This window comes from Lissotriton helveticus, chromosome 7 (assembly GCF_964261635.1).
Source record: "Lissotriton helveticus chromosome 7, aLisHel1.1, whole genome shotgun sequence".
In the NCBI taxonomy this organism is placed as follows: Eukaryota; Metazoa; Chordata; class Amphibia; order Caudata; family Salamandridae; genus Lissotriton; species Lissotriton helveticus.
In genome coordinates this window covers 1,409,172,721-1,409,190,349 of record NC_136068.1, presented here as the reverse complement: position 1 = coordinate 1,409,190,349, position 17,629 = coordinate 1,409,172,721, and the positions used below count along the sequence as shown (strand labels likewise).

The 17,629-nt window shown below is 46.6% G+C and overlaps 1 protein-coding gene across 1 annotated transcript in view; it reads left to right on the top strand.

The window, feature by feature from the left end:
• The window catches only part of DNAH9 (dynein axonemal heavy chain 9), a 1,695,107-nt gene that overhangs the window by 1,028,596 nt on the left and 648,882 nt on the right, over positions 1–17,629 (top strand). Inside the window, exons 46-48 of the mRNA XM_078654721.1 lie at positions 265–407; positions 7,921–8,082; positions 15,119–15,352. Coding sequence (XP_078510847.1) covers positions 265–407; positions 7,921–8,082; positions 15,119–15,352 — 539 coding nt within the window. The remainder of the gene's footprint in view (positions 1–264; positions 408–7,920; positions 8,083–15,118; positions 15,353–17,629) is intronic.

Here is a 17,629-nt window from a genome sequence, read left to right as displayed (position 1 = left end):
TCAATGTAAATTGTCTTAGACTGATTGCATTATGAAGACAGAACATGTTTTTAGTATTACTCTTCAAAAGACTGATTTGCCTTTCACTACTCAAATCTGCTTTCATAAAATTTGTGTTAACAGGGTGCGCATGCTTTTTCATTAGGACAGTATGTTTTTAAACTATTTAATTTACAAAGGTGAATTTGTGATTTAACACTTACCATAACATGTTTCCTAGTTCATAACAGTTTCTTTTTTAATGTGGTAATCACTTTTTTAAAGGTGAAATTCCCGACCTGTTCCCTGATGATGAAGTTGAGAACATCATTGGAGGAGTGAGAAATGAAGTTAAGAGTCAAGGATTGATGGATACTAGAGAAAATTGCTGGAAATTTTTTATCGACCGTGTCCGAAGGCAACTGAAGGTGAAGTTACTCACTTCACAGAAATACCAATGAACTATTAACATGCTTGTAAATGATCAGTAATGTACAAACTCATTGTTATGGAAATCCAATGTACATTAACTTATGCACATTAAATCAAACAATACATTTACATACATCAGCAGCAGGATATGAGGGCCTGTGGCTATGCAAATGATTAATTATAAATGGCCAAGAAAACAACCAACTCTTTGAACAGAATCAAGAACTAGCAATCTGGAGAAAGGGATAGTGACCAGTCAGATGCAAGCAAAGCCTAAAAGGAAATTGCCTGCCCGAATAGGTGTGCAATTTAATTTGCAGTAAGCAGCCTAGTTAAGATAAGAAATATGACAATAAAGAGAAGTAATTAGATTTTGGAAGGTGACTGGGAACAAATAGACTTTAAAATAGGGTGTGCGTTGAATCTGCCCATCAATAACAGTCCTTAATAGTTGTGGCACATGACCTGCATTTTGGTTACTCAGTTTTGAGGTTGACACCAAGGTCTCTCCAATGTTAGATATGACATGGCCATTCTCAGACTTTTTTCCAGACAAAAAATGCTTTGTGTACAATACATTTATTTACTGTCGCAGAATAATAACTAAAGGCCACATGATCTGCAGTTGATGGACCTTGTCCTTTTCCAGCTGTCAATAACAGAAGAGTCAAATCCCTAAACCTATAGCAGCAGGAGCGTAACAATAACTCAGTGTTCCTGCACATTGGCAGAGGAAGCCCAGCATGCAGGACCAGCCTGTGGGGTAGGTAGACTCGAGATCTCTGAACCCAGGAAGTGCAGATGCTTCCCAGCTCCTTGTCAGTGTTCCTTGCACAGGCCCACAAACACAGAGGAAGGCTGGCAGATAACAATAGGAGAGGTCAGATGATGGAGGTTGTTCCATGGCTCACCGTGGTACACATTATTGGTATCATTTTTGTTGGATGTGGCCCTTTTTGCAGGGTCATCCCAGAACTTTTTGCCTTCCTCCTGTATTTTGTCTGAGTTGTTGGTGGTTTGATGACTCTGGGCACTTTATCACTGCTGTTCAGTGCTAAAGTGCATGTGCTCTATATGGTAAACCTGATAAGATTGGTCTACACCTGTTTGGCACATTTAATGTACCTATCTGTCCCTTGTACGGTGGTATCCCATATACCCAAGGCCAGTAAATTAAATGATACTGGTAGGCTTGCAGCGCTGCTTGCGCCACCTACCAAAGTAGCCTTTCAAACCTGCCTCAGGCCTCTGCCACGGCAGGGCCTGCATGTGCAGTTTACTGCCACTGTGATGTGGCACATAAAGTGGCTGCCTCCCCTTTTACTATGTATCAGTCACCCCTAAGGTAGGCCCTAGCTAGCCCTATGGGCAGGGTGCTGTGTAGGTAAAATGTAAGACATGTGCCTTAATTGTGTGGCATGTCCTGGTAGTGACAAACAACCTATTTGGTTTGTCACTGCTGTGAGGCTGCACTCTCATAGGAATGCATTGGGTATTCCCTGATATGTGCTTCAGTTGTAATTAATGATCTGAGATGGGTAGCGTGAACAAGTTTTGTATTGTTAGACCTGGCATCTTTGACGTGGTTTCCCCTGTCTTTTTGCCTCTACATTCCTGTATTTTTGATGCTATGCTGGATTTCGTTTTTGCTGGTTTAGATGCTCTGGGCACTTTGCCACTGCTGATCAGTGTCAAAGTGCAAGTGCTCCCTGAGTAAATTGTAAGTGTAATTGGTAATCTTGATTAGCATATTTGTATCACCAAGAAGTCCCTAGTAAAGTGCACTAAGTGTGTGTCATGCCCCGAGTTTATAGATGTACTGCCCCTTTAAGATTCACTCTACAAATCTTCACGGAACCCTGGGAGCGACGCTTTACGTTCTTGCGTCAAGCTCCGTTTCTCCGAGTTCCGCCCTGTTCTTGGCTCCTGACCTTCTGATCTCGTTTGTCTGTTCGGCGACAGAGCGGATTTCTCTGTCCTTTTCAAACATCCATTGCACCCTCGTCTTTTGCTTAGACGTTTCGGTGCAGATAATTGTTCTTCCTTCCTCTGCTCCGCCTGTCAGCCGGGATTTTCTCCGCTGACCGGCCGGGCACTTTTGTCCTTTCTCCCGCTCCTATCCCTTGCTCCGCCTGACGGCCGGGATTGGTTCTCCGCCGTCCGGCCGGGATTTACATACCTGCCCTCTCCCTCACAGTTCTCTGCTCCGCCCGACGACCGGGATTGTTTCTCCGTCGTCCGGCCGGGCATTGTGTTTTCCGTGCCCTCGCTCCTGTCCCCTGCTCCGCCTAACGGCCGGGATTGGTTCTCCGCCATTGGGCCGGGTGGTGTGTGTTTTCCCCTTTTTAATTAGGTATTTAGGTTTATTTTTGTGCATACTGACACACTTCCTTTGGTTGGGCTTGTGCTCCGCCTTCTTGCTCAGCCCAATTATTCCCTTCCCACTTGGCTGTATATTGGTTGGTCCTTTCACCTTCCATTTGCCGGTACCAACATTCTTCAGTGTTTCGGGATACTTGTGTGGACTCCAACCGAGGTGCAGGATTCCGGATACTTCATATAGAAGAAATACGGTAACAGCGCTGTGCGCTGCCCACTTGATTATTTACAGTATTGGAGAAGTGTAGGATCTAATTTATGTGTTTTCATATTGTAGATGTTAGCTCACAGTATTGGAGTGGCATTGGAATACTGTCAAGTATATGGTTGGATTACTACATTCATTGGCTAGTCTTATACGTCAATCCAAGTAAGGATATTGTGTTTAGGTGCTTGCATCACCAGTATTTACTCGAACAGAGATGTCTATAACTTTGTTCTGTCAATCCACATATAGTTCATGAAGAATTCCACATCTCTCATCCCTCTGTTCTGGAGCATAGACAAAACATTGATGGTATGTACTATTGGTACAGAGGGAAATTCGAGACACATGAGTATAGACGCTTGTGTTACATAACGTGTACATTTATTTCAGCTCTTCAACCACCAGACGTTCCATACAGTGTGTTGCGGAACCAAACTGAAGATTACAGTCAAGCTTTCTTTGTACCTTCCCAACCTTCCCTTGTTTTGTCTCCCTGTTTTCCCTTGGCGAGCCTCTCGATACTCTAGTGTTTGATAGAGTCGGAAGGCCGCAGGGGAAGGCTGTGGAATTATCTTCGGATTCTTGACGCTCCTGCGGAACCTGCCTGAAAATCCTTACAGTGTGCCAGGGCTGGTGATACAAATGCTACTAGTGGGCCTGCAGCACTGATTGTGCCACACACATGAGTAGCCCTAAAATGGTGTCTCAGGCCTGCCACCGCAGTGCCTGTGTGCAGTCTGTGAACTGCCATGTCAACCTGGCCAGTGTCCCCACTGACCAGGCCTAACCCTTCCCTTTCTGTACACATTGGTCACCCCTGTGGAAGGCCCAAGGTACCCCCTTGGGCAGGGTGCAGTGTATGTGAAAGGTAGAGCATGTACTAGTGCAGGTGACATGCTCTAGTAGTGAATTACAGCCATTTTCGTTTTTCACTATTGTAAGGCTATCTTCCCGATAGGCTATCATGGGGAATGCTGGCTACAGTGGTTACCTGCATATCTTCCCATAGGAGAAAGATAAGACATAAAAGTCTGGTATCCCTGAACTTAGAATTTAATAACACATCTTTTAGGAAAGGTGTTTTTCAAATCCTGTGTTTGAGAACAGCGCGTTTAGAAAGTGGCTGTTCTCTTGTCTGACCTTTCTGTGTGCCTTGGCCTGTTTGTGAATTGACTGTCTGGTTTGTGAGTGGCAGGGGCTGGGTAGCTCCCAGAGGCTGAGTGGGCCATCCCTGGGCTGAATAGCTCCATCTGCATCTAGAGTGGTGGGAGGGGGTAGCACCTGGGCCTGAATCGGGCTGTGCCTGCCTTCCACAATGCTGGCTCCACCTCCTGCTGGGCCGCTGACGACCATACCCACCCCTCTCTCTGAAAGGTAAGGAGAGGCCAGATAAACAAAGTGCTCAAGGAACACCCAGAACTGGTTCACACCGGGCTCAGAGCCCTCCTGCACAAAGGGAACAAAGACTTTTGGGGGTAGTAGTATAGGACCCCAGACTAAAGAAAATTAGATCATCCTGGAATCAAGAAGGAACCTCTGCCAAGAAGAATGCTGGAAGACTGAAGAGGAAGGACTGTCCTGCTGTGTGTTTGTGGACTGACCTTCAGTTGCTTTGCTGCTGTGTCCCATTGCTTGAAGAGATCTCCAAGGGCCTGAGTTAAGCTGGCTCCCTGTTCCCTGTTAAGAAGTCCCAGGGAACAAAACGACTTCACCCCCAGCTTTCCTGAACTCTACTGAGAGAGTTCTGTCCTTCCTAGAGGGCTTGGGCCAGTTGTGGTGCCTCTGGAAGGTGTACCTGTGTTTGGGAAGCTGGAAAAGAAGATACTAAAGACTTTCTGCAAAGTTTCATGTGCGGAGCACATCCCTGTCAGTACGAGGAAACTCCCGCCGCCGCGAAGGTCAAGATCGTCGCAGCGCCTGTTGCCGCTGCAAGATCCGTCACATCCTTTGCTTGCGGAACGCATTGCTCCGGTGCAGAAAAAGTACCATTGCTGCGAGTATTGTCGCAGAGCCTGTCGTCACTGGGTGAGATCGTCGCACCGTTTGATTGCGGACTGCATCACGTTGCTGCGAGAGTTGTCGCAGAGCTATCACATCGAGGGGCCGCGAGAGGAGAAGATTGACGCTGCGCAGCGCAGCGCATCGCCATCGCACCTGAAATCGTCGCCATCCCTAAGATCGTCACATCGTACCTTTTGCGAGACACTTCCTACGAAACCTGCGCACCGGAATCCATACAAGGGGGAAACATCCTTTACAACGCAACTTTTACCACGCAGTGCTATTACAACGCAGGTTTTACAACGAAAACCATTACAACGCATTGCGCTGGGGGCCGCTCTAGGATAGGGAATAGATTTAATTTACTATCCAACACCTTCCCTAGTGTCCACGGGGACTGGAGTTGGAATAGTAAATTAAACTATTCACTATCCAGCACCCCAAAGCGCTATGCGTTGTAAAGGTATGCGTTGTAAAAACTGCGTTGTAACAGCATGCTTGGTAAAAGCATGCGTTGTAACGTCATACATCCCATACAAGGTATCGCATCCCTCCCCATATAGACCGGAGTCATCACAACTCGCCCGCTGCGTCCAGCGGGGCTGTCGCATTGCCTCCCCAGGGTCTCAGGAGTGACTCATCGCTTGTTTTTCAACGCTGCAGCTTTCACTTTGGAACTTTTGTCGCATCTAAAGGTACTTTTGGCTAAACGTGACGGAACTGTGGATTATTTTGACGCAAACCCTAGAACTCTTTTAAAATTATATTCTTGAACTGTTTATGTTGGATTTTTGCCATTTTGGTCTTGTTTAGTTTAGATGAAATACATTTATTTTTCTAAACTGGTGTGGAGTCCCTTTGTGGTGTTTTCACTGTGTTACTGTGAGTGTTGGTACAAATACTTTACACATTGCCTTTGATAAGCCTGTCTGCTCGTGCCAAGATACCAAGGGGGTGAGCAGGGGTTATCTAAAGAGTGTATCCCCCTTACCCTGACTAGAAGCAAGGGTCCCTATTGGGACATTGGTACCTACCTCTGCCAACTAGAGACCCCCAGATCTAACACATATGTTTTGAATAGTAGTGATAAATCCTGCTTATTCGTGAAAACAGTTTTAGTATTACTATTTTAGAAATGCCAGTTTTACAAGTGGACATTTCTGTGTGCTATGTGTCTTCGTGCCTGTCTGATGTGTATTGACCGTCTGGTTCTGACTGACAGGAGAGAGGGGAGGTGCATTCACTCCAGCCAGTCCATGGGGGGGTTGAGGTGGGTCCTGCCCTGCCTGGGTAACTCAGCGCTAGGATGAATAGACCCTGGCTTAATTTAGAGTAGTGGGAGGGGTTTCCCCTGGCACCTGAATTCGCCTGGGCGGTATTTGGAGTGGTGGGAGGAGTAGCACCTGCACCTGAATAGGGCTGTGCCTGCCTTCCACAATTATGGCTCCGCCCCCCTGTGGTGTGTCTGGGGCCAAGGCTGACACTAACAATGGAAGTTGTTGTGCACTTGAAAAGATATTTTAAAGTGCCCCCCCAGAACTGGTTTAGACTGGGGGGCACTATAAGTACTGGGACTGTGACCCCATGTCTGCTGAACTTCTTGAACTTGTGGAACTGGAACTGGAGAAGACACTGTGCTGGCAGGGAACAGCCACAGGGACTTAGCCTTGGGAGCTGCTGGCTGAGGGACTGCCCCTATGCCCAAGGACCATGCGTGCTTGCCTACTGCCTGTGTTTTAAACCAGAGTGCCCTATTGTTCTCAGGGGGAACAACATGAAAGGAGTGCTGTGGACTGCTCCTGCAGGCTGCTCTGGAGGTGAGACGACGTAGCGTGTGTTGAGTGCTACACAGGGTGTGAGGGTCACTTTTTGCCCTGAACCTAGGTGTGGGGAGCTCTGGATTATTTTCCAGACCCCTAGGTGTGGGCTCCTACGGCTGTGGAGCGCTTCTTTGTTCTGCCACCGAGAGACGTGTGGTGGGGGCAGAAAATCACCACCGGAGCCCGAGATTCAGGCTTGCTCCCTCAGTGTGCGGCAGAAGATGCCGCAGATCCCAAGAAGGAGGGCTACTCTAGACCCTCTACAGAGCCCAGAAAGAGTCGTGGCTGGCTGCTGCCCAGAAGGAAGCTCCGCGGATGCTGGAAGCCAGGCAGGAGAGACCAGCCATATGGCTGAGCCTGGCTGGGGGCAGGGCGAGGCGGGAACCCTCAACAGAGGAAAGGAAGACGGAGATGATGCCATGTGTCTACCTGGCCCCGGAGGGCTGGATCGTAGCACCGTCATTGGCAGTGTCCCACCTGGAGCACAGGAGCGTGGCTCGCCGGTTGCAGCGGACGGCTGCAACCTAACTCGCACAACCAACAAGGAGTGGTGAGTGGGGCTGAGCTTCTTTGTGATAAAACCCAGCGCGGTGCACTTGCGGGGGCCTCACCTACCTGTGGTATCTTGCTTCCTTGAGGGCAGGACGTGGTGGCAACCCTCCACGGTGGTCCCGTTCCTGAAATTACTGCGCAGCCCACACAGTAAGTGCTGAAGCGCAGTGGCTGCAGAGTTGGAGTAGAGGTGCCAATACTTTGGTGCCCTACATGTGTTGGTGGCGATTTGAGTCTCAGGAATGTGTTTGGGGCAATTTGGCTCTCAGGAATGTATTTGAGGCAAGCATATACGATGATGCACTACTGAGGGTAGTGTATAATCTAGTAATTCGGGTGTATTGCGCCCTGATGGCATGTTGTCTTATCTAGGGGGATTCACAGTGACATGGTTATAAGATGCACAGGCTGCAAGTGTTTACTATGGTGCACTGCTAATTATGTTTTGCATAATGTGTTATGTCGATTGATCCTAACAGGAGAATGTGAGACTCAATTTCAGCACCTATGTCCGCTTTGCATTGTGTAACAATGCCTTTCATTGTTTAGGTTGCCCTCTGTTTCTCACCTGTTGGAAATAAGTTGCGAGTACGGAGCAGAAAGTTTCCTGCTGTTGTCAATTGCACAGCTATCGACTGGTTCCACAAGTGGCCTCAGGAGGCTTTGGAGTCAGTCAGTCTGCGCTTCCTGCAAGAGACTGAGAACATTGAGGTAAGACTTTGGGGGGTGCTTTTCTCCTATTAAATGGTTTCATGATACTCATAGAGCAATTTTTCAGTGGTTTCCCCGGCATTTTGTTGTAATGAAATTCTATTTACTGGAATATTTCGACTCTGAGCAATAGGAACATGTTAAATAGTTGCCAATGCATGTGCCGTGGCCCCTACGCAAGGTGAAAAATTGGCCAACCCCCACTGGCAAATTGAACATTTTAAGAAGGTAACCATGATATGGCTCCCAAAGAGTACTTGTTATGGCCATGTGGACTATCTGCTGTAGGAAAAATCCACTTGTATATAAAGGTCATAGCACCTCTTTTAGCACTGAACTCTCAGGGTATCAAGGAAGAGAAGACCAATGCTCACTCAAGCAGATGTGTGCTAGTAACTCTATAAATTAGTGCCCAATGCATGTTGTTTCTTTTAAATAGCAACAGTCCTTTAATACTGGCAAAACGAAACACTAAAATAACAAATATCTAAAAAAAATGACAGGTGCAAAGCGAATAGGAACATCCTCTAATGGACCTTGGGGTGCACAACAAAGAAAAGTCATTACTAACTCCTTAATTGGGAAAAAAAGACCCTGTGTGTTTTAGCCTCCTTTAGCGATGTGTGCACCAACAGAGCCCAACCCCACTGAAACTGTCCTACACCCACATAAGCTTATAGAAAGACATACATACAGATAGGCAGTGTTTAAAAGGCAGGCCTTCTGGTTTTGTCGAGGCCGTGCACCATGCATTTAGCAAAAATGAAAACGGACTACCTGTAATGCATAAACATATCAGTACTATTGTTGCAAACATGAGGTGGTCCTGCCCTGTTGGACACAAGCTTGCTTTGCCAGTAGGACCAGGTGGCATCCTAGGTTCTCATGGTTGTTTCTTTCTCTTACCTCCACCCAACCACTTGCTCTTCAGAGCCCTGGTAAAGAAGACCACTGGTTCCTGCTCTACTGTGCAGTACACTTCAAAGAATTGATGATTAAAGTGAGACCAATGCTCCTGGAGCCGTGGAGACCTCCCTCTTTACAGGGCTCTTTGCACAGCCCAGGAGCTGTCCAGCGGGAATGGTGAAACAACAGTCCCCCGCCTCTAACCAGGGGACACATTTAAGCAATAGTACAGTGGCACCCTAGGGACCTCATGGCAACCCAACTGGCTGCTAACTCTTTGGATTGAAATAAAGATATGCCTTGCAATAGTTCACCATGCCTGGTGCACCTGGCCCTCAGGGCCTCAACAGCCACATTTTCATGCATTCAGCTCCAAGATCAAACCAATTGTAGCTATCTGTCCATGGCTACCACTCTGGCTTCAGATCATGCTGCGGCACAGAGATCATTACCTTACACTCCACAGTTTACATCCTTTTGTACACAAATAAATGTGTCCCTGCCTCCTGATATTGCTGAACTTCTCAGCTGCCTTAACTGTCTACCCTATGCAAGACCCTAAGCTTTTTACTTTCAACACCCCACCATATATATAGGGATACCCTATTGAAAAGTAGACCGCAAGAGCTCACATCTAAGAGGATAGCAGCCCACATCGATACCCTGCGAGGTAGCATTGTTAGAAATGCCCTATGATGAAGTGCACCATCTTAGGCCGGGAGAGGGCATCCATGTCTTTAAAATCACAATCCTGTTCCCTGTACATGCACACATTCCCCGACCAGGAATACTCTGCGTTACTGGTGATAACTTTAGAGGCTGTATTCCCAGGAGCTTTAATTCCAGTCTCCCTGTGTAATGTTTAACAAGCCCTCATACAAACATGTCATCTTATAGAGTGCTCTGGTTCCAAAAGGAAGGCATTGAAGTCTTAAGAGCACAGGAGAAATGTGATCACATTTTTGGTTCCTTTGACGAAGTGAGCCACTGCATGAAGTTCTGCTGGTGCCCTTTGGGAAGACCGCTCAGAAGAGAGTTCCCATAGTCATTTCTTGATAGCACAAGCGATTGCACAAGGGCCAGGAGGTTTTGTTCTGAGATAAACTGAAACATTCTCTAAAGAAGTCTCCGTTGAAAGTACACACTTTTGCCAGTGCCACAGATTGGAAAATAATTATCAAAATATATTCTAGAGAGTTATGAAGTATCTACCTCTCATACTAGGTATACATGTTCTATGCAATCGCATTAGGATATAATCTAGACATGGGGTACTCATAGTACGGCCCGCGGGCCGCTGGCGGCCCGGCAAGCCTTCTCTGGCGGCCCGCGGACCTTTCAGACATCTACCCGAGTTTTTAGTTTTTTTTAAAGGCTGTCTGCAACCAGAGTTCGACTCAGAGACTCTGCTGCCTGTGGGGGCCGGGCGATTTCTGCCGTAGTCAAAGTGGGGCTGCAGGGGCGCTGAGAGGTGACAATAGCCTCATTAACATGCTAATGACCATTAGCATGTTAATGAGGCTATTTTCACCTCTCAGCGCCCCCGCAGCCCCACTCTGACTACGGCGGAAATCGCCCGGCCCCCACAGGCAGCAGAGTCTCTGAGTCGAACTCTGGTTGCAGACAGCCTTTAAAAAAAAAAAAAGGAGGGAGACAGAGGGAGGGAGGGAGGGCGAGCGAGGGAGGGAGGGAAAGCGAAGGAGGGAGGGAAAGCGAGGGAGGGAATAGTGCTACATGCCGTGGAGATCTTTGGATTTCCGTTCAGCAGAGACCAAGTCCAATGTTCTTAACGAGATTCTCTTGCCATCATCAGCCACATCAGAACCTTAGCTGTCCTTCAATGAGGCTTTGATGGCACCTGTCGTGACAGCTTGGGAAAAGCCATCATCTATGCCAGCGGTGGATAGACTTGTGGCATAGAGGTACAGTTCGGTAGCAGGCAGCAACTCACTTTTTCTCTCCACACACCCATCTCCAGAGAGCTGGTTATTTAAGCTTCTTTCTCCAGTACACAATTGAGTGGTGCCTTATTTACTGTACATTCAGATAGGGAGTCTAAAAGACTGGAAGCATGGAGCAAGAAAGCCTTCTCAGCAGGGAGTATAGCCCTGAAATCGTTAAAGGCCAACTGCCTTCTCGCCTGTTGTACCCATGCTTTTATTATGGGGTATAACCCAATTGATGTTGCCCCACATCCCGCAAACATGAAGGAGCATTTCAGGCGGTCAATGCAGATTGTCAGAATGCTTCCAGCCATATCATTAAATCTGGACTGGACACATCTCTACTCCGTTGCCCATACTATGATTTTATTTTTATTTATTTTAGCGATTTTAGCGACTATGAAGACATCCATTTGTATCTATCTGCATATTTGTCTTCGGATGTCCAAATTCACTGAAGACTTCGAAACCAATCTGATGGACCTTACCTTCGTTAAAGTAGGAGGGAGGGAGGGAAAGGAAGGCAGACAGAGGGAGGGAGACAGAGGGAGGAAAAGGGAGGGAGAGGGAGACAGAGGTAGGGAGAGCGAGAGGGAGGGAAAGAGAGGGAGAGGGAAAGTGAGGGAGGGAAAGGGAGGGAAAGGGAGGATGAGCGATGGAGAGCAAGGGAGAGCGAGGGAGAGGGAGGGGGAGGGGGAGGGAGGGAGGGAGAGTGAGGGAGAGTGAGGGAGGGATGGAAAGCGAGGGAGCGAGGGAAAGGGAGGCAGACGGAGGAAGACAGAGGGAGGGAGGGAGACAGAGAGGGAGGGAGACAGAGGGAGGGAGGGAGACTGAGGGAGGGAGGGAGACAGAGAGAGGGAGGGAGACAGAGAGAGGTAGGGAGACAGAGGGAGAGAGGGAGTGAGAGAGTCAGAGTGAGTGAGACAGAGGGAGAGATGGAGAGATGGAGAGAGATGGAGAGAGAGAGAGCCAGAGGGAGACAGAGAGTCAGAGGGAGACAGAGAGAGGGAGAGGGAGAGGGAGAGGGAAAGGGAGAGGGGGAGGGAGAGGGAGGGAGAGGGAGGGAGAGAGTGAGAGGGAGAGAGAGGGAGAGAGAGGGAGGGAGACAGAGAGAGTGAGTGAGACAGAGGAAGAGAGGGAGTGAGAGAGTCAGAGTGAGTGAGACAGAGGGAGAGATGGAGAGATGAAGAGAGATGGAGAGAGAGAGAGTCAGAGGTAGACAGAGAGACAGAGAGAGGGAGAGGGCGAGGGAAAGGGAGAGGGGGAGGGAGAGGGAGGGAGAGAGGGAGGGAGAGGGAGGGAGAGAGAGGGAGAGAGGGGGAGAGAGAAGGACAGAGAGCGGGAGAGAGGGGGAGAGAGGGGGAGAGAGGGGGAGAGAGGGAGAGAGAGGGGGAGAGAGGGGATGAGAGGGAGAGAGAGGGGGAGAGAGGAGGAAGAGGGAGAGAGAGGGGGAGAGGGGGAGAGGGGGAGAGGGAGAGAGATGTGTGTCTATGCCGGTTCTGGTGGCTCAGTGGATGAAGGCGTCCGCTGCAGGGACCTATGATCAACCTCATGGTCACAGTTTTTTTGTTGCTCTAGCCCCGCCCCTTCCCCACTGACCCCGCCCCCACCGGTGCGGCCCTCGAACACAAACCACACTGTAAATTTGGCCCCCGAGAGAAAGTTTGTGAGTACCCATGATCTAGACAGTTGTAAAGTTCTCCCTCTCATAGTAAGTGTAAACATTTGCAAACATTTGCAAACAGTTGCAAATGGCAAATCACAAGGACCTTTCACGAAAAACAACTAACAAACCACTTGTGGGCATCCTCCAATATTCCTTTGCATTGCTCAAGAAAGTAATAACCTTTGCAACCAGAACTCTGTACCTTCCAACAAGTCATGCCCCACCCGCATCTTACTTTCGTCAAGCTGTTTGGCTTTCCACCACTAATAAAGCCCATTACAAGCTGCTGATACCTGTATTCATGTTCTTAGGTGAACCAACCATAGCCTTTTATTTACTCCCAAACAACCCTGCACTGCATCTCTGTTTCGGTCCTTCCACCACTCCCTAGCACCAATCATTATGGCTTTGCCATGTCTCAATGGATTCGAAACTGCACTAAAAAGTCATTCCTCACAACTTGAAAGAGGGGGTAGGCACTTCTCCGCTCCTTGCCCTGATGGAAACATGTATATGTTATGCCTCCATGCTCAAGCAACTATACCAAATAAATGTTTCCAAATATGTGCATGTCTATGCCAGTAATACCCACACAATTGTAACTATTAATTCATGACCTAACTGGGTTTTTTCGGATTCCATTTTAACCACTTCAGTACCATCTTCATTGCTGCTATACATAAAATATTCCTGATGTGAAACTTGAAGAGCTTTGATGTCTTTCAGTGATTTCTCCCTCTTGGTGCTGGAATATAGTGGGTAAACATCCCAATCTGTCCCGAGACGGGTGCTGAAAGACTGAGCCTGCCCTGTGTAGTGGAGGGAGTGATTTCGGCTGTTTTATATAGCTTCAACATAACCCCAGGACATTACTGTGCTTTAACTTGAAACAAATGGTTTACAAAGCTAAACTTAACTAATGCACACAGTCAGTAGCATCAATTCTAGAGCAAGCACTTTGTATGCCTATGGGTGAAGCAGATATCCATCACTGATGCCCTTCTCCTACCATGGTGTTCCAGTGGGTGGTCCCTGTGGTGATTCCAGAGATGGAATTCATTCTGGAGTGGTACCGATGAAACAGGCAGAGTCTCCCCTTTCCAACGATACTTCTCCTGTGAAGATCGCTGCGAAGTAGGCATAGCTGTGCCATCGAGCAAGTTACACACTGAAACCCAATGGAGGTGCATAGCTCCTGCGGCTCTGAGTTCTATGTCAGCCCGTGCACCACCCTGTTGGATATTCAGAAAAGCAATGCCTCTCGCTGCAGGGAAAGCTCTTCCACTGCAGGTGGCCACCAGAAAGGGCACCCCTCTGGTGCATGCACAAGAGAATTTCAAACTCTGAGTGCTAGGACATGACCTCCGTGTTGTCCTTACTCCATATGTAGTGAGGAGTATCTGTAGGTCAGGTTCTCTGCATGTAAGTGTTGGATCTAAGGTCTCCTTTCAGCATTTCATCTTTCCAAAATAGTAATATGAATACCAATTTTATTTCATAATGACTGCTTATCTAAAGTGCTGAATCTGATACACGTGCACTAAGGTATGAAGCACTGTCTATGACTGAAAAGCATTTGTTATAGTTTTGTTATGGTAATAGGCTTATAGAGTTTTAAGTTACCGCTTGGGGAATCCTAGGGCGAGGCCTTTATTAGTGATGGACTCATTGCATGGTCAGCGGGATTTCTTGAGGGTATTCCCTCATAGGAAAAATAGCAATACCGGTGAGTGTATTCTGTCCCCGGGGCAATATTATCCCCAACTGTTCTAATTGCTGCAGGTCGAAATGGGGGTGTTACATGGTATTAACACATTTTTTTCCTGTACCGATCTCCAAAGGTCAAAATAAAGCAGTTTTTCATTCCACAGGTTTCACCAGTGAAATGTGTGCAGGGGAAACTGCAAAGTCCTAGTGATATTAATGTATCGAGTGTAATTCTAATTCTGGTGCAAAGCTCAGTTCGCACCAGAACCAGCATTACTACTTGTGATGCTATAGTGTGTTTGATGTGTGCATTTCTGTGCATGTTGCCAAGCTTGATAATGTGCCCTTGAGAATTCCAATATAAGCCCATGTTCACACCAGAACGAACGGATTTTTAACGCCGTTCTTGATAATATGTACCGTGGTTTTCTTTTTTTTAAAACTTTCTCTCGTCATTGACTGTCAACTCCACACCCACCCCACACTCCCGCCCCACCACTCTTACCTGCACAGGTCGCGCCTGCATGTTGCATCACTTCATGACCACTATGCCATCTTCACATGGCTTTCACCTGGTATGTGAGTTGCCGTAGACAAAAATACCTTCCAATTTAGAACTGCATTTGTTCTTTTAACTGAATATAAAGTAAACATTTTCAACAAGCAAAAAAGAAATGTTACATAAATCTATTGAAGGTTCATCCAATCAGAAGAGCTACGTTAATGGATGAGCCCTATGATTTAATAACTGAACCATATCACAATTATTGCATGTTCTGTGTTTAATAATACTTTCTTTTTATCTGCATTCCAGCCATCGGTGAAAGAGTCAATAAGTAAGTTTATGGCTTACGTCCACACCAGCGTCAACGAGCTGTCCAGGAGTTACCTGAGCAATGAGCGTCGCTACAACTACACAACACCCAAGTCATTTCTGGAGCAAATCAAACTCTACCAGAACCTGCTTCTCATGAAAGGCAAGGAGCTCACAGCCAAAATGGAGCGCCTTGAAAATGGTCTTCAGAAGCTCAACAGCACAGCTTCACAGGTAGTGGGAAACTCACGCCATTGTCATAGGTGCACAGTATTTCATGGTTGATTCTTGCTGCTTCATAAGATGAATCTTGGGGAATCAGATGCACCCAATTGATTCTGCTTTGTCTGCATTATGTGTGGCCTAGCACCTACATTAATGTAAGGATCTCTGTTCAAAGGGCTCATTAGAAGTCCAATTGCAGTCCCGCTAGGAGTGGGAATGCGAGCTTGAGCGCAGATCAGGATTACATGTTGTCTGGTGGCTACTACTGCGTCCTACGGCTTTTCCTAAACACTTTTTGCTAGGCGGAGCCTAGTGAAAAATGTGTGTTAAATCTCTGAAAATTTTTTGCAACCGGGTGGGTGAATACATGAGGGTGTACCTTGTTATTCCCCATTCCGTTCTGACCTATGAATCTCAGATTGAAGCAGGAATAAAGCAACCAGAAAATACTGCTTCTGAAGTGCCATCATTTCCCTGGTCCGGTATAAGCAGTTATTGTGTGAAAGCATGATCATATATTAGCCGTGAGATCAAGGCAGTTTGTGTATAAATAATGTTTTTTTAAATCTAAAACAAAGACGACTCACTTTGAATAATAGAGACTTTGACCTTTTTGTTGTCTCAGAACATCAAAGCCTGTAGTGTGGTCTGAACTTTAAGCGTCTTATTCTTCAGCCTACATGTTCGACCTTTCCTCATTAGACTCCCGATAGAGCGCTTCATACCCATGTAATGCTACGATGGGGATTCTGTATAATAGTCTGTAGAATCCTATGGCCAACGAAAAAGTAAGGACTGGTATTGACTGGCCTGTAAGCAGTGCCGGGACTCTCATCAGGAGGTCACTGCTGCTCGCATTACACATTGCCCGTGCCATGCTGCCCAGGATAGTAACATCACAACTACAGACCATCACACTCCTACAAGTGCGACAATGCGGACTATTCCCCCCCCCCTCCCGCCCCCCTCCAAGGCTTTGAGAATCACTTAGGCAGCAGGCAAAAGTCATGTTTAGTGTATTTTTTATTAATAATTAAATGTTGTTGTAGTCCTCTCTACATTAGCCAGATGAGGCCACCTTGTGGCAGACTGTCACAAGTGCTGTTGTTGACAATTAAGTGCTGGTGCCCAGCACCGGAAGCCACTGGCTCAAATTAAACACCTCCTGTAAGAGTCAATAAGTACTAAACACATGGAAACGGAGTCAAGTTACACTTAGACAGACATTTGCTTTGTAGAATATATTGCTTCGATTTTGTTAGGCTTACACTTAATAACGCCTTTTTTCTTAGAAAATGTGTTAGTTCCCATAACAAATGGTAGTTCCTTTGCCACGGCGTTAGGTCACATACTGACTGATGGTCCTAATTTGAATACTATTTAAAAGTATTTGAATATCTCTTAGTGAGCCCAAAGTGCTCACATCTAATCTATCTGCTGTTTCCAGGCAAGCCTTCGTGCACAGCCGTACAAAGCAAACAAGAAGCTGCAAAGGAACATTTTTTGCAATTATATGCCTCAGTTTCAAGACGGTCTCCTGCGGTTTGTTGTGTATAGAGCCAGTGCCTGCTCCCTTTATGTAGCTGTTGTAAGCCTTTTGTAAACTGGCAGGTTAATCCACTGCTTGTCTCTGCATAACAGCTTAAACCCCCTTAAAGCCTCCATTCACACATGCATACAATGCGTGATTGCTTATTCTCTGCACAGGGTCGTAACTGTAACCAGCTGAAAGTCCCACCTCAATTTCTGAAATCTCAAAAGCTTTCAAAATGAACGAAAAATGTGCAGCCGAGTTTGTTGACTGAACTGATTATGTACCCCAACATGCTTCGAGTAATTTCGAAGTACAATCGCGCCTTTGTCCTGGTGGAAATCACCTTCAATAATACAGAACAACAGGAAATGAAAATGGATTAACTGCTGAACGTTTGAGTTCAAATAATAGCTCTGCGATCAGTGTTCGGAACCATATCTCAAGTTTGAGCTTTTACATTAATTTAAAATATATTCTTTTGGAATTTAAAGCAGCACATTAGCCATATTAGCATACCAATGCCCCAAATATTGCTTCTAGCTAACGAGATTGTCTCAGGAAAAGTTTTTAAAAAGTAACTCAATTTAGTGTTTATTTATATTTAATATATTTTAGTCCGTATTCGTCTGTATTGTGTCTTTTTCAGTTACAACCTGCATGTTATTTTAAATATCTGAAGTAAAAATGCTAGACCGTGAGTCAAATTGTTTCCATCAAAATATGTTCACCATGCTGCACTGCAATTATCTGTG